Here is a 23,000-nt window from a genome sequence, read left to right as displayed (position 1 = left end):
TTTTATTGTATAGTCCAACTTAGATGGTCAAAATATATTTTTGCTTTACATGACTGCCAGAATATGGCAAATGTTAAAACTATATTGAAAAAAAAAATACAATTCCCCACAATTAACTGCCTAGTGATATTTTTATCTTTCATTATATGTAACACAATTTATTAATTTGATATTCTTTATCTCTTTTCCATTGGTAGCTGGAGTAGATTATGTAGGCATCAGTCGTAATTTGGATTTTTCCCCCGGAGTCAATATGCAGACATTTCGTGTGGTAATTCTGGATGACCTTGGACAGCCAGAGTTAGAAGGAATTGAGAAGTTTGAACTTGTGCTAAGGATGCCCATGAATGCTGCCCTTGGAGAACCCAGCAAGGCCACCATTTTCATTAATGACTCAGTGTCTGACTGTAAGTAATAATTTTTTTTACCTTTCCACATTTATGCAGGAGGTTGATGACTGCAATACACAAATAGCACTTGTCCTTTTGAATCACACCAAAGCCAGTGAATCTACATGTTTCAGCTGCAAACAATGTATTAAGTCATTTGCTGTCTAGCTGCTTATGTTATATACCTGGTACAATGTAACATAACTAAACATAACATAACTAAATTTGAAATAGTGGAGGGAAGATACGATAACTTTTGCAGTTATACTTTACACGTGCTTTTCATGTTTTTCTGCCCAGTGCCTAAGATGCAGTTTAAAGAATCTGTATATGTAGGAAATGAAAATGATGGACAGATATCTGCCATGATATATAGGAGTGGGGATATCCGACACACATCCACTGTGAGATGCTATACAAGGCAAGGTTCAGCTCAGGTAATGATGGACTTCGAAGAACGTCCTAATACTGACAGTTCCATCATCACATTCCGTCCTGGTAAGCTCTTGAAGCCTTTAGTCTACCATGTTTAGTTTTGCTTGGCGTTGGTTGGTTGGTTGGTTTGTTTTGTTTTAATTGTGTCTTCTCATAAAGTAATGCCAAAAAGACCATTCTGGAAAACCAAGCTTTTTTCCATACACGATGGGCAGAGTGCACAGAGATTATGTTGTCTTCTTTTGCTTCACTTCTGACCTAGAGGGATAATCAATAGGAAGAAAAGGGACTCTTTTCATATAAGTTCAGCCTAAGTGCCAGGATCTTTTTGGTAGCAAAAGAAGGTTCAGCGTAAGACAATAACAGAAGCACAGGCCTGTTGTCAGAATGGGAACTTCGGAAGCTCTGCGCTTTGTTAAGCAGATCTCTGGTAAATACGTTTGACTTTCACGGAAATGAGTAATAGATCTTTCAACAGGGATATAGCTCTCTAGTTTCTGTTTGAATTTTTTTTTCCACCAAGGCATTCCTAAGGCAGTTCACCGATATGGGTACTTAATATCTCACATCAGAGATGAAATACAAATAAACCAGATTACTACCTTGAAAGAATATTGCCTGATTCCTTCTATTTGTGCAGAAAACAGTTTAGTCTTTTAGTCCTTTAAGTTTACACACAAATAATATTTTTTACAAGCCCTAAACAAGTTTTGTTATTGCCATTAAATCCTTGGTATGCCCTTGTCACAGAAGTTATGACTTTCATACTTCTGTAGACATGTATCATAGTTCTTCAGTAAAGTGACTTATTCAGTCTATCTTTATTTAGAGCTGGCCTCATATTTTAGTCCTGTCATGTACTCTATACCTTTGCCATTGCTTCTGTGCAACCAGGAAAGAGAGTCCAGCTTATTAGGATTAATGGATCTGGGCCCCTTGGGAAGCGACTTTCCTCTTTTTTTGAGTGTCGGTCTACCATTTCTCCTTGAAGACAAGTAGCAAAGAGGTCTGCTAGGACCATATCTTGTTTCCATAAGCTTCTTAGGTATGTTTAAGATGCAGCAGTTTCAGTGCAGTTTTCACATTTCCTGTGTAACAATGAACAGGATTAATATTTTGAATTTTTTTTCTCCTCCTAATGAATAATTTATTTTCTACAGGGGGGAAAAATGACCTCAGGAAATGAATACAGTCAGCATCCTGGTCTGGTTCTTCATCTGGAAGAGCCTTGATCATATTTGATTGTATAATGATGAAAAAATACTGTAAATTGGCCTCATCTCTCTCTTCATTGTCACTTGGAATCAGTGGGAGTTTAAAAGACATTCAGATCAAATGGAATAATATAGGTGAAGGTCCACACAGTTGGAGAGAGACCAATCAAAAGAGAGTTGAAATAAAAAACTCCAGGACAAAATTACTGTTAATATTAGTGAAAGCTTCTATTACTCTGCTTCCTTGTGCAAGTATTTATTTTTTAAATGCACACTGTGGGAGAGGTAACTGAGAAGGAGTATTTTATTCTAAGATAAAACAAAAGGAACAATGCGTCTGAAGTGGATATACCGAATAGAAACTTGTCTTAGAGAAGTTCCAAAATTGGGGATTCTACTTTAATGGGTTTCCATAGAAAGGTAATGACTGCTAATTCTGCTTTCGCTATTGTCATTACTCATTAACTTATGTGGTGTCAAGGTGGATGCCTTGGCCAGCAGAAGCAGCTTGTGTTTCCTTGAACTCGAAGAGAAGTGCTGTAATAGAGAACACCTAAGTTCTGCATGGTATTACCTTCAGAATGATTTCAGGTGAAACTGAGAAACCTTGCACACTGGTGCTTGTGGATGATACTTTCCATGAAGAAGAGGAAGAACTACGCCTGGTTCTTGGCACTCCAAGAAGTGATTCTTCCTTTGGTGCCTCTATTGGTGAACAAAATGAGACGCTGATAAAGATTCAGGATGACGCCGACAGTAAGAAATTACTTTGTTGTTGTTGGCTTTTGGAAGCCCATTTGTGTGCTCTAAAACCACTTTTCTTCTAATTACAGAGGCTATTATTAAGTTTGGTGAGACCAAATTTAGTGTGAATGAACCAAAGGACACAAGGCAAGTAGCAGTTGTAAAAATCCCAGTGCTTCGTCTGGGAGACACTTCCAAGGTTTCTGTTGTGAGAGTTCATACAAAGGATGGATCTGCTTCTTCTGGAGAAGACTATCACCCTATATCAGAAGGTAGGATCATTTAGATGATTATCACATCTTACTATTTGTTTTTATTCATGGCTGTAACATAATGTTTGAAAAATGAAATATCTTTATGAATAGAATACCTTGCAACCACATCCATTAATACATTTTGCTATTCAAATTCAGTATGAATAGGGTCCCATGTGGTATGCAAAAGCCAAATTACTCTTGGAATACTAGATATCAGTGAAGATATTTACAAAAGAATTGTGACTTCTTTAAAACATATATAGCTCAAGTAACTGTGGAAGAAATATGTGAGTGTCGCCTTAGTAACATTTGCAAATTCTCAAGAAATTCATTAAGCTAATGGCTTTTGCTCTGTGTAGGAATTAATGTCTATTTCTGCTTGGTTTTCTACTTTCATAATTAAGGTTTCTTTCTATATCTCTGCAATTCACTGCCTGCTGCTCCTCACTAGTAATGAATGAGAAGTTGTGCAATAGAATGAGAAATTTCCTAGCTGATAAACTTCTTTCCATTAATAGCCCACCCACATGGTTTAGTGAATGACTAATAGAATTTGTAACACTAAGAATTTTTTTTTCCACTAAAGTTTATGATAATACATGATACTAATCTGTGTTTTAAGATTAATCATTCATTGCTGGAGTGTTTTCACAGTTTTGGATAAACTGTTTTGGTTTCCAGTCCAGCTGAAGGATAGGACTTATTTTTGAACACCCAGCAACAACATTGGGCTTTCTCCAAATATTGTAGAAGAGGCATTTCCCGTTAGTAATACTTGAAGAGAAAAACTGTTAGCAATAAGGAAATTATTAACCCAGAACTTGCTAATTCCAGCCACTTTGCCTCCTGCGTTTGAAAGTTTTTCTCTTTCCTCCTGAAAACCACAGGGATTTTTAGTGTCAGCTAACACTTATCCTGTACACATTACCTATATGCATTGCCTTGCTTACCCTCTCCCCGCATCGACAGCACATGAAGTAGAGTTTTCAAGGGAAACATGCCACTGCAGAATAAGAGGCTCTGGGCCTCTGCCCAGAAGCCTTTGAGAAAGGTCTGTGATCCATAGGATTTCCCCCAGGTTTCAGAACATCTGTGGGTTTAGGAAGCCTGCCTATTTAGCCGTGGGTACAAACCCCACATCCCTAACTGAGTTATCTGAAGGAGGCATGACAAACTGAAATTCAGTAAAACTCATAGCTCTCACACAGCATATTTATTACTGCAAAGACTGTTTTCATGGCTTAATAACACTTAAGGCTGGAAGGATCATTAGATCACTTAATCAGATTGACTGTGGTTTGCAAGATTCTCCCAGTTTCCCCCAGATACCTCTGTACTGAGCTCAATAACTTTTGCTTAGAGAAAGTATATCCTTCAGAAGTGGCATCCAGTCTTGGTTTGAAGAGAGGATGAATGTTTCTTAGAGTTTTGCTTCACTGATCAGTCCCTATCACTTATCTGTGCCTTATTTTCCATATATACTTCAGCTCTCATCCACTACCGCTTATTGTGCCTGTCCCTTTAGAGTGCAGAGCTCTTTAGCACCCGGTATTTTTTGTTTATGATGGTATTTCAATATACTAATTAGAATATTACTTTCTGCAAGTCTTTTTTTCCTTCTAGTCCTCAGTTTCTGTCGGTCATTTCTGTGCCATCTTCAGTTAATTTGACGTCCTTTAAAAAAATATAGTAGAAATACACCTCCTATTTTCATATCACTCCTACCCATTCCATACACAAATATTAAATAGTTTCTGTACTTCTTCCTTCAGTAGTTAATACAACCAAGAATCACAGTACTCTTCTAACTCTGTCAGTGTGGTGGGTTGACCTTGGCTGGATGCCAGGTGCCTACCAAGCCACTTTATCACACCCCTCCTCAGCTGGACAGGGGAGATAAAATATGACGAAAGGCTCATGGGTCAAGATAAGGACAGGGAGAGACCACTCAGCATTTACCGTCATCGACAAAACAGACTCAGCTTGGTGAAATTAGCTTAATTTATTACCAATCAAGTCATAGTAGGGTAATGAGAAAATAAAAACGAAATCTTAAAACACCTTTCACCCACCCCTCCTGTCTTCCTGGGCTCAACTTCACTCCCAAATTCTCTACGTCCTCCCTCCAAGCAGCACAGGGGGATGGGGAATGGGGGCTGTGGACAGTTTATCACATGTTGTCTCTGCCACTCCTTCCTCCTCACACTTCTCCCCTGCTCCAGTGTGTGGTCCCACCCATGGGAAACAGTCCTCCACAGACTTCTTCAGGGTGGATCCATCTCACGGGCTGCAGTTCTTCACGGACTGCTCCAGTGTGGGTCCCTCCCACAGGGCACAGTCCTTCAGGAACAGACTGCTCCAGTGTGGGTCCCCCATGGGATCACAAGTCCTGCCAGCAAACCTGCTCCAGCGTGGGCTCCTCTCCACAGGGTCACAGGCTCCTTTGGGCATCCACCTGCTCTGGTGTGGGGTCCTCCATGGGCTGCAGGTGGATATCTGCTCCACTATTAACCTCCATGGGCTGCAGGGGGACAACCTGCCTCACCATGGGCTTCACCATGGGCTGCAGGGGAATGTCTGCTCTGATGCCTGAGCACCTTCTACCCTTTCTTCTTCACTGACCTTGGTGTCTGCAGGGTTGTTTCTTTCTCATATGCTCACTCCTCTATTCTGGCTGCTGTTGTGCAGCAGGTTTTTTTTTCCCTTCCTAAATATGCTATCACAAAGGTGCTACCACCATTGCTGATGGGCTCGGCCTTGGCCAGCAGCGGGTCCATCTTGGAGCTCACTGGCACTGACTCTATCAGACATGGGGGAAACTTCTGGCATCCTCTCACAGAAGCCACCCCTGCAGACCCCACACTACCAAAACCTTGCCACACAAACTCAATACAGTTAGCCAAGATTGAACTTTTTATCTGCCATGACCTCTGAATTTTTTTCAGGGGCAATGTTTCTCAAAATGCATTACTTTTTTTGTATACCTCTAGTTTTGTGCCTTATTTTTGATATATGCTATTGTATTAAAATGCATTTTGTATGAGTAAGACCTGACAATACTTTTTATTTAGAATTATTCAGTCTTTTGGTTTTTCATATATGTTACCAACATTTATTTAATAATTCGCCCCAGATAATTTTCAAAATTTTAATTTCTATTAGACTAAATCTGGGTCTTCACAAATCTCTCTTGATAATGATAATGCTTCATTTTCAATGATTTCTGCATGTGTCCACTGCTATTCATTATTATTATTTTTAGCATCAAATATATTAAACTAAGCATATGAACATCTGTAATTTGAAAAGTATTAAGTGCCATCTCTCATGGCTGGGTCTAGATTTACAGCTTGTTATGAACAACAGATTTATTTTTAAGTGTCTCACTATGTTTTTAGAAATTGAGTTTAAGGAGGGTGAAACACAGCACTTTGTGGAGATTGAAATTCTCTTTGATGGAGTAAGGGAGATGAGAGAAGCCTTCACTGTTCACCTGAAGCCTGATGAAAACATGGTTGCAGAAATACAGGTAACAAACTCATGCAAAGCCCTCAATAATAAAACCTGGCAAACAGACCTTTGTTTTTTCCTGGCTCATAGCTTTACTCTTCTTTTAAGGTTTATACACGCTATCTTGGTTTGTATCTTAAAAGACAAAGAGGATCATCCCAGCTGACACAGTAGCACCTACCCAAAACAGTTTCTTGCCATGACAATAATGTTCATGGGTTCATAGAGACAATGAGAGGCTGAAGTCTTCAAGATATCATTTCAGACACATTCTCCCCATAGAATCAGTCCTAAAGACTGATGTCCTCTTGGAAACACTCTCTGGCAATACAGTATAACCTCTATGCAGTAAAGAGAGCAATCAATCAGGTGAAATATTACTTCTTCAAAACCATGTTAATATTATTCTTGTGTGAAATGAAATAACCACACATTCTCTTTATTTAGCATTATATCATGCATACTTTTAATTTAAACAGTATATTCCTCTGATTCTACATAAAATGTTCTTCAAACTCTTTGGTCGTTTCATCGGTATCACACCATATATAGTCTGACTCCATGTAGCTGGACAGCAGAGACACAGCCTTTGCTGATGACAAACACCCCACTTCCACCAGGCATTAAAGCACACAGTGCACATTAGGGTTCTACGAGAATTCTGATGTGATTCAAGAAAGCTGGGACACAAGGTTAAAGGGTCTCGTATCTTAAGGTTCTGAAAATAAAAAAAATCATTTTAGCTCTTGTTTTTTATAGTCTGCAATATACTTTCAAGTGCCTCAACCCTTTCTCAATAGCTCATTCAGCTGAGGTTTTAGAACTTATTTTGGGACAATATTCAAAGGCTAGACATATTCTGATCAAGGTCCAGCTTGAACCCCCTTGTTTATTTAAATGTTCACAGAGGACTCTTTCTGCCTTTGCATTGTCAGACAGCCAAGGCCATTGTTTACATTGAAGAAATGAACAGCATGGCAGATGTCACCTTCCCCTCTGTCCCTCAAGTTGCATCCCTTTTGATATATGATGATACTTCTAGAGCCAAAGACAGAACCAGTCCCATAGCTGGCTATCCTGTCATCTGTATCACAGTGAGTATCTCTGAGGAAAGATAGAACAAAGTCTGTGTATGGATTTTGTTCACTGGATTCACTCGGTATCAATCCACATTGTTGTGAGTCACACATGAGTTCATGTGTATGGCCTAAGAGCTAATCTAATTCTTCTGGATAACAAATCAATTTTCAGGAGGACAAAAAGCATAGAAAGATGTTTCACTTGTTCATCACTAAGAACAATTTGATACTCACACTATGTCTGTGAGTGCATGACCTTACTATTTCCTGCATTATCTTGCCTTGATATGCAGGGTTAAAATCCGTGGAGATAACAGATGAGCTGGTGTTTTCAATGAGTGCCACAGACTGAAAAATGAGTACTGTTTGCTGAAGTACTACAGGCTTCTTTCATTGTAATTTTGCAACTGAAAGGTTTGCATGAATATTCATATGCATTGCAGAAGGTTTTGGTCCATATGCATCTTCAGTTTCTTTCTCAAGCCATTCTTTATGCACAGGGATGGATCATATGTTGAATGGTTCTCCTAAATAAATAAAAAATTTTTAAAAAATCTTGAAATGCAAAGTATATTTGCAGAATTAGATCAAAGGGTGAAATTCAAGTTAAAGTAGTATGTGGGGGTGTAGTTTGTGCCTTCGTAAGTATGTTAGGTTTTCACCCATAAACCGTAACTTAAAATAATATTTTTGTTTTGATAAGCATAATTAGACCTGCCTTTTAAACTACCATAACAGTGCTAAAAGCATCACTGTCAAAATAAGGTGATTTCTTAAGAAATCATGGGCTTGTCAGTTCCATGCTGTTGAGTTTTGTGACTCTTGATGTATTAAAATACCTTTGCCATGAAGCAAATAAATTGTTAACACATCTGCCTTGTTCTGCAGGCTTGTAATCCGAAATATGAAGACTTTGACAAGACTGGTTCCATATGTGCCAGTGAGAACATCAATAATACTCTGACACAATACCGGTGGCTTGTAAGTGCACCCACTGGTCCTGATGGTGTGACTAGCCCCATGAAGGAGGTTGACTTTGATACCTTCTTCACTTCCTCGAAGATGATTACGCTTGACTCCATTTACTTTCAAGCCGGTTCTCGTGTCCAGTGTGCGGCCCGTGCTGTGAATTCAGATGGGAATGAGGGTCTTGAGCTTATGAGCCCTATTGTAACTATAAGCACATCAGAAGGTAAGACATCATCACCTATTGCAAAATGCTGAGAACTCTTTTGGATCCCAGATTCCATCCTAACAAAATCTGATTACATTATCAGGTGTTTTAACAGTCTCGGTTAAAGTCTCATCTTTTCTTCTGTTGTTCATAGAGGTGGTGCAAAAACTCTCTTCTTAACACAGCAGAGAACTGTATAATGAAAATGGTTTTCATCTCTGCTAGTTCTCCACATGTTTAAGTAGTTATCTACATAGCAAACTTCTATGTTCAGGAGAACAGTATATAGCATGCATTGGAATTAGTGAAACCTGGTTTCTGTTGGCTTTTAAATTCAACTGTAGTAATGTTGCAGTGCAATCTTGGTTCCTATTAGACATCGGAGAACCCACGTGGGAGTGCTGTTATGAGTGCCTAACCGGAAGAAAAGCTTCATTTGGCATTCAGGCCTCACTGGACACCTGAGAATCAGTGTCTTCCCTGACTAAGGACTAAAGCAACTGGTGTCCAATAACAGGGAATAGACATGGTGGGGGTATTCATAATATTCATCCTTCTCACTCTGATACTCTTTTTGTCTCTCTCTGATTCTCTGATACCTAATCAATACTGAACTGATGCTGCATTCTGTCAGCCAGCAGAGTTACTGTAGTAGTCTACCTCCTTTGCCCAGCCAACTCTTTTCATGAAGCTCATGCTGAATAACATTATGAAGCAGAGGTGAAGAACTGATGTGCACACAAGTACAGTCTGATAGCATATGCTATTTTGTTGTAGAAATCACAGATACTTTGTTTATTGTATAATATGGAGAAAGAGTAATTATCAGCAATCAAGGTAAATTACAAAACATTGTATTTTATTACCCTTCTGCAGCCATTTTGTATTCTTTGTGTCATCTCTGCTGCTTTTGTAGCTATGTCAACTCTTCTGGTTTTTGTGAGCTGTTCATTTGCAATATCATTTTCATTTTCTTGGCCTTTCCGACTAAATATTTTAGTTAAAACATTCTATTTTCTACTAAGTTAGGGCTTTAAGGAGCTTAATTAATGGAATTTCTATTTACCCCTGTCCTTTATTCCACATTTTGACTGTCGGCTCAAGTCACCGTTGCACTGTCAGGAATCCTACACCCTAAAAAGGACTCTGTCTAAGGGTATTGTCTACAAGGCGCAATGTAGTGCTTGTTAAAGGCAGACAACCTTGTGCTGGGTGAGCTAGTTTTGTATGTGAAACAGACTGGCTATGTTAGTGGCATTATCTGGATTACACTTGACAAATTAGCAGGGCTAATTAGCTCAGGCTCAGGACTGAATTGTCATGCATATATTACTTCCAGTACTTGAGTTAACTTGTGATGTGGAAGTCAACAATACTGAAGATCATGTACAACATAAAGGAAATTGTTAGATGCTGTTTTGAAAGAAGTGCAATGATGAAAACAACGTGCCAAAATCCTGAATATTTTCAGCTTTGAGGATGCTTGACCTCCAGTGCATAGACCAAATTCTCAAAAGTAAGTGAGATTGTGCAAAAAATTTAGCCTCTTTAGCACATCTTACTTGCAGTTGAGAAAAAAACAAACAACAAACCCCAAAAACTATTGTGTACATAAGAGAAATTTTGTTTCCTCATGCCAGAAGTTTCCAACTCAGACCCATTGAGCCAGCTGAGGTCCACCAGAACCAGTAAGTTCTCCAAGAGGAGAGCCCTGCCTTCTCTTTTCTTGTAATCCCTCAGAAATGGGCAAAGAGCAGAACATGGGCAAAGGGAACTGTTTTGATTTTCCACTTCTGCTGGTTTCTTTTTTAGAGTACCTTATGATCCCTTGACCATCACATGGCAATGTGCTATGATTCTTGTGGCCAGAATGCAGACGCTTCTGCATTGCACCATGCAACTGGAAGTTGCGTGTATCTCGGATAATACAATTACAAACCTGATCTTCTGGTCCTACAAACCAGGACTAATACTGGAACAGGCTGAACTAACCCTAGAAAGAATTGTCAAAATAAGTTATAGATTCTCCTTTCTTGGAGGAATTCAAAATTCAGCTGAACAATGCTCTGAGCAACTTGATCTAACTTTGAAGCTGGCTCTACTTTGAGCATAGTTTTCTAGAGATCCTTTGATGCAATTATTCTAAGTACATTTTGGTTGCGAATGGAACAGGAGGCTCATAGAGTCCTGTGAAGGCATATATAGGTCTGCATCCCAATCCAGTGCCAAACCCAACTGAACACTGACCAGATATCTTCTGTAAATTTATGTTTGTGCTTAAGAGGGTGGGAGGAATTAAAGCATATTCCTCTAAGGACCTCTGTAAGAAGTATGGCACTTGACACTGACGTTGCAAGTATGGTTAACACACGCAACTGAAAATGTACAAGTGCAGTATCATCACCTGGCTTTGAAAATGTGGTCCAGTTGATCAAGTAATGATTTCTGTTTGAATCCTCTTTTGCATAAATTGCTGTTCAATCCTCTGGTAAGTGTTGCTCAAAGCATTTACCTGTCATTCAAGAAAATCCTCCATGTTTTGTAAACTTGTACAAGTGGAAAAAAGTGCATCTAAAATAGTGCCAGGGAAAGTAAAGATTATTTCCTCTGGACATAAAGTAAAGTTGCTCTCTGTTTTTTACATTAGGTCTTTGTCAACCTCGTATGTCAGGAGTAGTCGGAGCAGAACCATTCTCTGCCAAGCTGCGCTATACTGGCCCAGAAGATCCCGATTATGCCAACCTCATCAAACTGACAGTCACAATGCCACATATTGATGGTATGATAAAATCAGCTGTGGACTTGAGAGACCTTATACAACAAGCTGTTATTTGAGTTATTTTATTGGTCATGTTATTTTGAATAGCCAAAATAATAATTATAATCTTTTAACATATTGGACCAAAGAAAAATGAGATGAATGTACAAGTGCAGTTTGCAATAAGGGGTATAAGGTACTGTATTGATACATAGTCTTTGATGTGAAGATTAAGTGTTTTCGGATCAGTTGCAGAGTTTACATAAGTTGGACTAGACCTACACTTTGTAAAACTCCTTCGAAGTGCATAGCGATATACCAAAGAAGAATTTATTTCTTAAAATTATAAAGCCATTTAATTACTATGTGCTTCTGAAAAAAATCACACAAAATCCTGATTGAAAAATATGTTGGAGATTCAGAAATACTTTATTTGCCATTTCATAGTATAAAGACATAACTATTGTGGATAACATTCTCATACACAGCATATCAACTTTCTTTGAATTCTAAATGACATTAATTGCTCTAAGTACAAAATACAGCAGCACTGCATAACATGCTTAGTGTTTGACAAATTTTGGCTATATTAAGCAGCTCTGACCACTGAAATTTAGTGATAGTGCTATAAATTAATGTTTTTTAGGCATGTTGCCTGTTATTTCTACAAGAGAGCTCTCCAACTTTGAGCTGACACTTAGCCCTGATGGAACTAGAGTTGGAAACCATAAATGCTCCAACCTGTTGGATTACACAGAAGTGAAGACCCACCATGGTTTCTTAACTGATGCTACCAAAAATCCAGATGTGATTGGAGAGACCATTCCCTACCAATACAGCCCAATAATTAGAGGCTTCAATACCTTGCGCTTCTACCGCAATCTGAATCTGGAAGCCTGTTTATGGGAGTTTGTTAGCTATTATGACATGTCCGAGCTCCTCACAGATTGTGGAGGCACCATTGGGACTGATGGACAGGTACGAAACATAACTTGATTTTGTACTGTGTTCTTAAAATGAAAGGTTTCCCTTATAATGCATCTGTGCTAGTAGAAATAAGTGGGTTTAGAATTAATTTAGTTGAAAGGTGTTCTTTTTTTTCTTAACAAGAATTAGACTTCCCCTAAGGTCATCTTATTGCTTAAAGCTATCAATATCCATTAAATGCTAAAAGGCTAATGTGAAATCCTTGTCCGACTGAAATTAAGAGAATAATTTAGTTTGAATGAAATTTGCTATGATTTTCTCCCAATACAGTTTTGAAGTATTTTAGGACAAACCAATCCCACTTTTACTGTATAGTGAGCCACCTTAGTCCTTTCATAGAATGAAAGCCTTCTAAAGGATTGCTTTTAGCACACTGATAGTACTGGGCTATTTAGTATTAGTCATGGTGTATCTTAAAAAAGAGTTTAAAAAAATTGTGAAGAGCCTTTGTGTGGATAACAATGGACTGCAATGTCCCACCAGCTGTTTGGCTTTGCTGATCTCTTGCTCACTGGGTAACAAGACCCACCAGTGCAGACAGCACAGTGGTCTCACATTTCCCAGCAGAAAATTCCTTGGTCAGGAAGCAAAGAGAAGCTGCCAATATGGAATGGCTAAAAAACCAGAGCTGTGAAAGTGGTTGGGGAGTTAAAACAAAGAGATTGAAGGGATCTTCAGATGTCCTTTGGAAAACTACTTCTAGAAATACACAGTAATGTGGAAACAAAAGGGTACAGGATTTCTTCTGGTGCAGTGACAGTGAAGTTAATATGTAGGTCTTCCTTCTATAATTACTACATAAGCCTTCCTCATCCTATGCAGGCACTGGGGTACAAAAGCTTGTAGCTATGAAGATCAACCCTTTATGACATAGAAAAGTCTTTTTCAGAAAAAATTTTACAGGCTGGAAAAAAGACTGGGAATGCAGTATCTCATTTCAGAGAAGTCCATCCACAGCATGACAGCTGTGTGGTAAAGCCAACTCACTTTCCTGGCTCACTAGCCTTCCTTGGTGAGCCACTGCGGAAGGGATGAGGCCACTGTGTGAAACAGCCTTAATTTCTCTGCTTTTTAGCAGGTGTTCATTTTGCCAGGGACCCATCTGCTTATCAGACCTTGGTAGACTTACATGCACAAATTCTTACTTTGTCAGTCACAAATGCCATGAGGCCAGCATGAGAAAAGCGTGTCATTGCCCAAAGAAACCTGTGGATGTGTGCAACAACAAAGCTATTTTACTACTAAAAGCAGAGAGGCCAATGGACATATAGACACCTAATCAGATAAGCTGTTTTTTCTTTTTTTTTTTTCTTTTTACACTTGCAAGCCTGAAGTCCACCTTACTCTGTGGGTGTCTGCAGGTGATCATACAGTCAGTTTGCTGGACAAGAAATTGCACGAGGGTCTCTTTAGCCCTTGGTTACCTTCCTAACATTCTTCCCTTTTAACTGGAGATTATATACTCTGTAAAGTGTAAGACCAGAACAAAATGGAGTTTCAGTCATTCTTAGATACAAAATCGTTGATGGATATGTCATCTCAGTGCTCTGTCATCAGTTCTAGTTTCTTGTCTTTTACAGAGACCAGTTCAAGGTCTCTGCCTTGATGTTGGAATCTCACTGTTGGTACACCTGCTTGGGGTTGCCCCTCTGCTACAAGCCCATCCTCCTACAGGTACATTCCACTGGAACTCTGAACCTGCCAGAGGGAAGGGGAAGGCATGCAAGTGTGGGATGCAAACCTTATACATTCCCACAAGATAAAAATGACAGAAGTCTTCAGTGTTCTTAGAATGATTTCATTTCTTCAACTCATTCCTTTGACTATCTCCTTATGCCCTTGAAATGTGCAACCATATATTATTTCCCACACAACACAACTGTAAGCACATAAGCACACACAGCTGCGAAGCAGCTGTAACTCCGATCCTGTGACCTATGCAAGCCTCTTCTCCCACAGTGAAAAGGAAGGAAGACCTGGTATGAATCCTTTCCATTTTAAATACTTTTGTGTCCTTTAGAGAAAAGACTGAAAGCTCATTTAGACAAATGTGTGTCTAAATAAAACCTATATATGTCTATATGCATATAAACAGAGGATAAAATAAGCACCATTCCAATATTTTAGTAAATGAAAAGAACCTGTATATTCAGTTGTGGAGGGCATGCATAAATGGTAATGGGGCCAAGGAGTAGAGCTGAATTTGCTTTAAGCTGCAGAAGCATTATGTACTTTAGGTAAGATCCCTCATTTAAGAGCAGAGAGGGATAAACATGAGCTGTGAGAGCCATGAAACTGCATCTGAAGTCATCCTTTAGTTCCTTGTAGGTTATGGATAAAAGGTTACAGTGTGTTAAGTGAAATATCAAGCTGAATTACTTCTAGCAGTGAAGCATTGCCCTGCAGCCAGTATGTGCTTCACTGCCCTCCCTGTTTCCCCCACCTCCATTTAATTCTTCTCCAAGTTTGGTCTTTATCTTCACATGACCCCCTCCAGCTGAGAGGGGAGGCAGTCAGTACCCTGCCTCTGTGGTTGTCACCATTGTTGGTTTTTTCTCCTTCAGTGAACAATTAATAATCCTCCTCTGTGAGAGGAAAGCTGGCAGCTATGGTTTTCACCTTGTTTTTTTAGCACACAAAAGAAGCTTAAGTACTATATACAGACAGAACAGATACATAACAAAAACTCTTACCACATCCTGCTACCACTGCAAATTTAATAGCTTGAATTTACCACATATTTTGGCTAGATCTTAAAGCTCAAAATTCTGTTTCTTGATTCTAGCTCTCCAGTACCTGTACGCTCAAACATAGATAGCACTGTTGATTCAGACAGAGATTTCACAGAAGCAACTAACTATATCTCGCATGGTGTGGACCTTCACTTTTTGGGAGCTCTTCCTATGGTAGGGGAAGAAGATGAGCTTCAGTCAGCAAGAAGTGAGGTGGGAGACCTGCAGCTGGTGTAGTTCTTCTGGCAGTGCTCCTAGTGTTTGCTGCGGGCTGCAGCTGTCTTAGCTAGTTCCCATGAACTCATGAACTGTCATAATACATACAGAGCAGGTCTTGGTTTTCCTTTTTTGTTCCTTTGAGGCCTTTTGCTTGTGACCTATTCTCTTTCTCAATTACTCTGTGCATGAGCAAACCCTGTGTTAGATGCAGCACTCCATTCAGTATATAGCTTGACGCTTTGCTCCTGGGGTCTGCTATATTCACCACATCTGAAAAATCAAGCATTTATGTATCTAAATATGGATTTAGATGTGCAGCTTACAGAACTTATATTTAAAAATAAAGACCCACTCATCTTTAAATTGAACTAATTCATTTGGATTATAGCTCTGTCTTCCTGTATTTTCAGGTAATTAATAAAGGTTGGAGTTCATGGGGGCATTGTGAGATTCAAGTACTACAGACATCTCACATTCTCAAGACACAGGTGCTAGAACAGTGACAGATGTTCATGAAAGGAAGTTAAAAAAAGAAACAGTGAAAGCCAAGCAAGTGACTGTCCTTTAATAAAGTATATATTGAAGAGTTGGCCTAGACTTATTTGATAGAGTGTGAAGTATCATTTGACCTCATTTCCTACTGTTAATAACTGTTTGCTGTAGCCAGACAGTTTGGCCTCTGAAGGCTTCTGTGTGGTTCTGGCCAAGTATTTATATGTGGATGTTGCTCTCCCTTGTTCCAGTCCATTGCCAGACTTGGCATAGGGAAGCAAGGAAATTACCATTCAAAGAAATTTTATTAATGACAGCTAGTTAAGCAAGTCTTTGACAGAAACAATAAGGTGAAGAACATATATTAAAATACTTGAACATACTTACAGACTGACACCTTGAAGCTACTGTAATTGAGTACAGCTGAGCAGTTTGCTTTGTTCTCTCACAAAAACAGTTATTTCTGGCCAAAACTGAAAATGTCCCTCTTCCAATGTGTTCAGTTCACATTTATGTGAACACATGTACACGTGTTACAGTACTGAGTGTTTGAAAATCCCATCTGAAAACAGTTTTTAAAATCACTAATGTATTGCCACAGCTTATACGAGGCACCTTGCAGAGGATTTTTATTATACAGAAACAGTATATTTCCTGCTTTAGTAGCTCTAGTTTTACCAAAATCATACTTTAAGGGGAAAAGTCAGCCCTTCTGAAAATCTCACAGATGCTGTAGAATGCAAATAGTTAAAAATGTCTATTTTCAGATTTTTATGTTCAGTTCAGCCACCACAGTCAAGTTCAAGAAAACCTTGTAACTTGTATTCCCTTGACATGGAAGCTCACTTACAGTCAAACCTTTTTCTTCTCCAAATGCAAACACATGCATTTAGTAAGGGCTGTGAAGAAAAAGCTCTTCTACAAAGTTAATTTACCGGCTGTGTAACAAAGTCAGAGGTTAAATTTTTCAAGGAGCTGGCATTTCAGGACAGTATTGCATTCTCCTCTCCATTCAGACTTCTTTAAACAAACCTGCTTTGCATTCCACCTGTGACCTACCTGGCTGTGTGCCTTCTTGGGGCCAAATCTTAGCTTTACCATATTGGTATTGTGTAAACAGTTAATTGATAACATTGTTAAGCTTGTGTGACTCAAATTCACAGACACAGCAAGTAAATGCAATAGAAAATGAGGACAAAAATACAATTTTAATGAAAAAATTGTTTCATTGGGATATATGATATAAAACATGAACTTGTAGTATTTCTAATTTTTTAGTTCTGATTTTATCAGTACTAACAGTGCACACACGTACACAGACTGCCGAGTTCTGCCCTCTGGAAATGTGCACCAGATAAATAAAACACAGTATAAATGTAGAACAGAGTCCATGCCCCAAAGCCTTAACTGAAAATACTTTTAATGTAAATATTCTCACTTGTTACATGACAGATTCTCAAACTAATTATGTTTTTTTACTTAATGAGGTTTGACAGTTTGCATCAGAAAGGGGAACAAAAGAAGAACACCTACAGAATCTCCCATTAATACTTCCTAAGTCTTAAATGGGAATTGTCAGTGTCCAAAAATAGACTTTATGCTCTGTGATAATTTGTCTTGCAAAGAAAATGTATGAAACTCTGCTTCTTATATCAATTTCCAGCATAAATCGTGTTCTTCCCTCACATACATTAATTTTGAGATGTGCTATTTGCATGATTTGTGATCTACATTTTTTCAGCTATTAACTGTAAGAGTCTGTTCCTTGCTTGGAACAATTTTTATTTTCTGTCTTCTCAGGTTCTCCGGGCCTGGCATTGTCACAGAGTATTAGACACAATTTCCGCAACTCAGCTGAAGTGTAGCTGTAGTTTGTATTTCTCGCCTGGTATCAGAAGGCTAAAAGTCAAACCCACTTATTATTGTTTAAAATTAATGTTAATTAATACAATTTTGTCAGTACAACTGCTAAAATCTCCTGTGCATAGGATGCATAGATACATAATGCACCTGTTCTGTCTCTCTGCAGCAGTTAAGCTGATCCTACACTTACACTTCTCTAAGTTACCATTTTGGTTTCATCAGTGTCACATTGAGATAAAATATGAACAGCTGGCTACTTTCAATAGGCTTTGCAGGCAGTGCTGGGAAATAAAGATAACTCAATGGAAAGAATGTTTTCTCATGTTTGCCTAAACAGCATTAAGAGGGCTAGAGAAGTAAGACTCCTCCATCTGTGTAACACATTCCATCAATTCATTTGTTGGGGGGTCTAGTCACTTACTCTGACACAGCTTTTCTCTGCAGTTAATTTCCTCTTTTTTTTTTTTTTTTTTTTTGTTTCCATTATATCAGAAAGATCCTCTGTATTTCATGTAGCATGTCCTGAGATTTTTCATTTCTGCCTACTGAAGAGGGGTTTTCCCCTCGTGGCATTTTCCTTTACAGCAAGATATGAGAGGGCCTTGTAAGTTTTAATTTACTGTTAGAAGAGAGAGAACTATCTATTCAGTAATTCTCTGGCTATCAGTATTGTAGGTTTTTTCTCCATGCCTGCAAATTCATGAGTGCCTGAAGAAGGGTTTGCATAAAAACCCAATCAGCTGGTTTAGCAAGAACTCCTTCCTTGCCATGAAGCACACATAAGGGCAGCTATACTGATAGAAGCACATAGACATTTATAAGTACTTGAATAAATTCTGAGGCTAGGGCAAGCAGCCCTGCTGCCCAGACATCTCTTATGGGTTTTGCTAAAAGAAAAGAACCTTCTAAATTCTAGGATTCTAGAAATGAAGACATTCTTTGGCACCATGCTTTCAGATTTTCCCACAGAGCAGTGGTAGTGTATGGCAAAGGAGCAGTGTTTCAGGCAGCCTTGCCCCAGAAAGGATCCTACTGCTAGATTTCTGCCAGTGCAAATGAGCTGAGCTCACTAACACTATGGTCCCATTGAATGGAGGCAAGAAAACCCTAAAATGTGGCTTACAAACCCCATTAATGGATTGCTTTATGTACAGTGTACATGAAAAGCCGATGATAATTTGTACTTGAAAATCAAGAAAAGCTTTGAAAGAAGATTTGTTTTTTACTTGAGGTAGCACAAGATACTGAGCTAGAAAGGAGTTTGTGGATCACTCTGTCCAGGCCACTGTCTTAACTCTTTATGTAATGTGGTTCCAATAGTGGTAAACTTAGTCTAAAAACTAATAGGATTTCATGGCCTCGCTGTTCTTGTTGAATGCCACCACACTGAGGGCTAGAAATTTTTCTGATTTCTAGGCTGTATTTGTCATGGCCATCTTAGGGCCATTTGTTCCCCTGTCAGCACCATCCTTCATCATCAGTGGCCCTTCTCTGCTCTTCGTCTCCTGAGGTGTATAGACAGCATTCTTATTCCCTCTCAGCCTTTGTTGTACTGGGCTAAACAACCCAGCTATTTTAGTCTCTTCTCATCAGATAGTTTTGCCATTCCTGTGATTATGTTGATTTCTTTTTCTACAGTCTACAATGCAAATGAGGCTTTTTTAAGCATGGATGATCAAAGCTGTTCCAGATAAGCTCTCACTAGTGCTCTGTATAATGGCATGCATGCTTCTAATTTCCACATGATTCCTCAGTTTATCTTCAGATCATATCACATGGAGAGGGTAGGAAGGTCATAGTTATGATGTGATCAACTCACATACCAAAATTTTTCCCCGCTTCTATTTCTTCTAACCAATGTCTTTCATTTCTACCAAAAATCCCTGTCACTAGTTTCTATTACCTTATATTTCATGCTATAAAATTTCATCTCACTTGTATTATTCTAGTCCTTAAGGTCATTAAATTCTCCCTGTGTGATATTCCAGTCATCCTCTACATTATCATTAAGCTTAATGTATGCCTCTTTTCAAGAGGATAATGGACATATATTAAATCTTCTTCCACGTGCCTTTGTCTCTTCCTCATAAGTAAACTGAATTTCAAATCTTTGACTTCAGTGTCTAATTCTTCCTGTACAACATGCAGATGTAGAACAAAAACACACAGAGAAAAGCCAACATAGTTTGTCTGGGATGACTTTTCAATAGTAACACATTTGTCATACTACCAAATGTATTCAGTTCTTGACACTGTTCCAGGAAATGACAAATGTTCAAGGTTAATCCTGAATCAAAGGCAAACCATGATGCACTGTAGAGTTGCATCATAGCTATTTTTTTTTTTTGGTAGAAGTGAGAATACGGTGTTATTTGGAACAATTTAGCAAATCCATGTTTAAAATAATTGCTCACATTATCTATGCAGGTATCCCAAAGATAAACTTCCAACTTAAATAGGACTAAGGAATAATATTTTTGTCTAACTTCAGTTTTTCATCCCATACATACAGAGAAGAAAACCCTTTTTTTTTTTTTTGTTCCAAATAGGCTTTTTTGATTGTGTTTATGTAAAACCAACAAAGAAGCATTAATATAAAGTAATTTGAACTGTAGCGTCTCATATTATCTACCAGGCTGCTTTACTGCATGATGCTGTGTGTTTCCAGACTGTCTACTGTCTAAATGCTAGCACAATTTATGGAATGATGGAAACAATATAAGAGGAAAGGGTTTGGGTAGCATAGCGTGTAGATCAAGGAGCGTCATGTGTGAAAGTGAGTTGTGGCAACTAGGAACACTTGCCATAACAAACTCCTTAATTAGTTCACAGTATTTAGTCAGTGCAGGCAGTAAATTTGTGGTTTCGTAGTATTACTAAAAGTTTTGTCTGGTATTTGGAACTGTAAAGCAGCTGTAAGGTAATGGACATTTAGCCCCCTGACATGCCACCCCTGGGAGAACCCAAAAAGAGTTTGTTTTTTACACAGCTTATAAAGTTCTTTGAATGTTGGAGTTCTTTAATAGTGCAAAACACTCTTTAGAAGCTTGTAAGGTAATCACTCCAGGGAAATGTTCAGATGTAGAAATTTACATATGGAATTTCTATTGGAAGTAAATGAGAGCTCAATATCATTTATGCCTTTGAAAACTTTCCCACTGGGAGATGATCTCAATGCCTTTCCTTCCGTGTATTTCTAAGAAAATCCGAAATGTTCTAAAGTGATCTGGATTGCACATTTCTAACCAGAGAGACATGAATGAAAAAGTATTTGTAACAAAACATAAATGCAAAGTCTCTACAGAAAGGTTTGGATCCACATGTCATGTAAGAGCTATCTTAAGAGTTGACAGTTTACTGACACTGTTCTTGCCTTTTTTCATCAAAATATATATAAAGAATATGTAATTCTCTGACTGATAATAATTGAATACAGTGCTATTATTTTGTACAATATAGGTATAAAGGGTCTATTGTTACCTCTGTATCAACTTGCATATTATTTTTAGTTCTTCCAGACAGTGATAAACAGTATGATTTGTGTGTTTGCATGCAGTATGTTAGCTACTATCCATGCACAAAGGAAGAAATATTTCCAGAGGTGAATATGCACAGTCCAAGGACTCAGTCTTGCAGTGACATCTGAGCAAATTCAGGGTCTTCCAGAAGAGCTTCTTAGAGGATAGTAATATAAGAATGTAAGCAAAAAAGTTGGTTAAGGCATAAGGATAGAGCAAATGCAAAAGGATATTTGAAAAATTTCTTAAGCCTTAAACTGTAGCCATGTTGTTTATGTACTTAAAAAACATAAACTAAAATAATGAGTCAAAACTGAGGGGTTTATGTCTTACCAGAACACACATTCAGTTTGAAATCTAGAAATGGAACTTGAAGGGATGTAAGCTCAGCTGAAATACATTGAAAAGTGGTGTTTCACACTTCATCTATAATTTGCAAAATGAGAGAATGGGATTCAGTCACAGTATTTATTTCAAGTTCTGTCTTCTCTTTCTCTTGCATTCGGATTACCTGCGCAATGCTGCCTTTCATGGCCACTAACCTAAATAAGTAATTTTCCTTTTTATAGGTTCTCAACCTAGTACAGTCCTATGTCACACTGAGAGTCCCCTTGTACGTCTCTTACGTTTTCCACTCTCCGGTGGGTGTAGGAGGTTGGCAGCATTTCGACCTACAGTCAGAGCTCCGGCTGACTTTTGTGTATGACACTGCCATCCTGTGGAAGGATGGGATCGGTAGCCCACCTGAAGCAGAGCTGCAAGGTGGGTGCTGGATTTCTTTGCATTGAACTCATGTTCTGTTACTATAGGACTATAATTTGCACACAGTAAGATGATTTTTCAATCATTATAATACTACAAAAAAAAAATCATTTATTATCAGGTGTAAACAATCTGTCATTTCCTAGCACTCAGAGTTCTCTGCTGGAGTGTTTATGAAAACCATGTAAAGTTGACATCAGTTCTTTTGTTGCAAAGACAGATATTTATCTTGTTATGTTTGACATACACATGCAAAAATTACCACATTTATTTCTAATCAGAACCTCAAGGTTCACTATGTATTCGTATTCTGTTACCACCCAAGATGTTTGCATTTTAATGAAAAAAAATTGAAACTTTTCTGTGATTTTTTTTCTGGCCATGAATGTAGTTTCAGAAACTTTTGATATTTTGAAAACACTAATTGTGAAATATTCAAAAGATACAGAAATATATAGTAGATATAGTAGCCTGTCCTATGTGTTAGAGTAGTAAACTGTGAAACATTCTTTAAATGGGATAGATACTGTCAATAAATGTTTGTGACTACAATTAGTCAACAAATCAAACTGCATCATTACAGAATTTGTCTTTGCAAAAAGCTAATTTATTTTTTAAAAATAATGGCATACAGATATCTGTGAAAGATTAGAATGTATAGTTACACCTATGTGCTGCTTTGTTCTATTTATACAAATTTACTTAGTATTTCCCAGCATTAAGCGTCAGGTGTTCCATATATGTCTCAACCTAAGGCAGAATACAAGCACCATATAATATATATAATATATTATATATTATATATATATATACATATAATTATGTATGTACCCTTACAGAATTTCAGGACTCCAGTGAACGTAAAAC

At 38.2% G+C, this 23,000-nt stretch overlaps 1 protein-coding gene across 1 annotated transcript in view; it reads left to right on the top strand.

Moving 5' to 3' along the window:
- Positions 1–23,000, top strand: part of FREM2 (FRAS1 related extracellular matrix 2) — a 141,835-nt gene that overhangs the window by 102,257 nt on the left and 16,578 nt on the right. Inside the window, exons 8-17 of the mRNA XM_064440962.1 lie at positions 198–407; positions 690–887; positions 2,630–2,794; positions 2,872–3,054; positions 6,438–6,568; positions 7,485–7,643; positions 8,517–8,820; positions 11,450–11,581; positions 12,207–12,538; positions 21,941–22,133. Coding sequence (XP_064297032.1) covers positions 198–407; positions 690–887; positions 2,630–2,794; positions 2,872–3,054; positions 6,438–6,568; positions 7,485–7,643; positions 8,517–8,820; positions 11,450–11,581; positions 12,207–12,538; positions 21,941–22,133 — 2,007 coding nt within the window. The remainder of the gene's footprint in view (positions 1–197; positions 408–689; positions 888–2,629; positions 2,795–2,871; positions 3,055–6,437; positions 6,569–7,484; positions 7,644–8,516; positions 8,821–11,449; positions 11,582–12,206; positions 12,539–21,940; positions 22,134–23,000) is intronic.

This window comes from Phalacrocorax carbo, chromosome 1 (genome assembly GCF_963921805.1).
Source record: "Phalacrocorax carbo chromosome 1, bPhaCar2.1, whole genome shotgun sequence".
NCBI lineage: Eukaryota > Metazoa > Chordata > Aves > Suliformes > Phalacrocoracidae > Phalacrocorax > Phalacrocorax carbo.
Note: the sequence above shows the minus strand (reverse complement) of the source record. Positions and strands in the feature narration are given on the sequence as shown.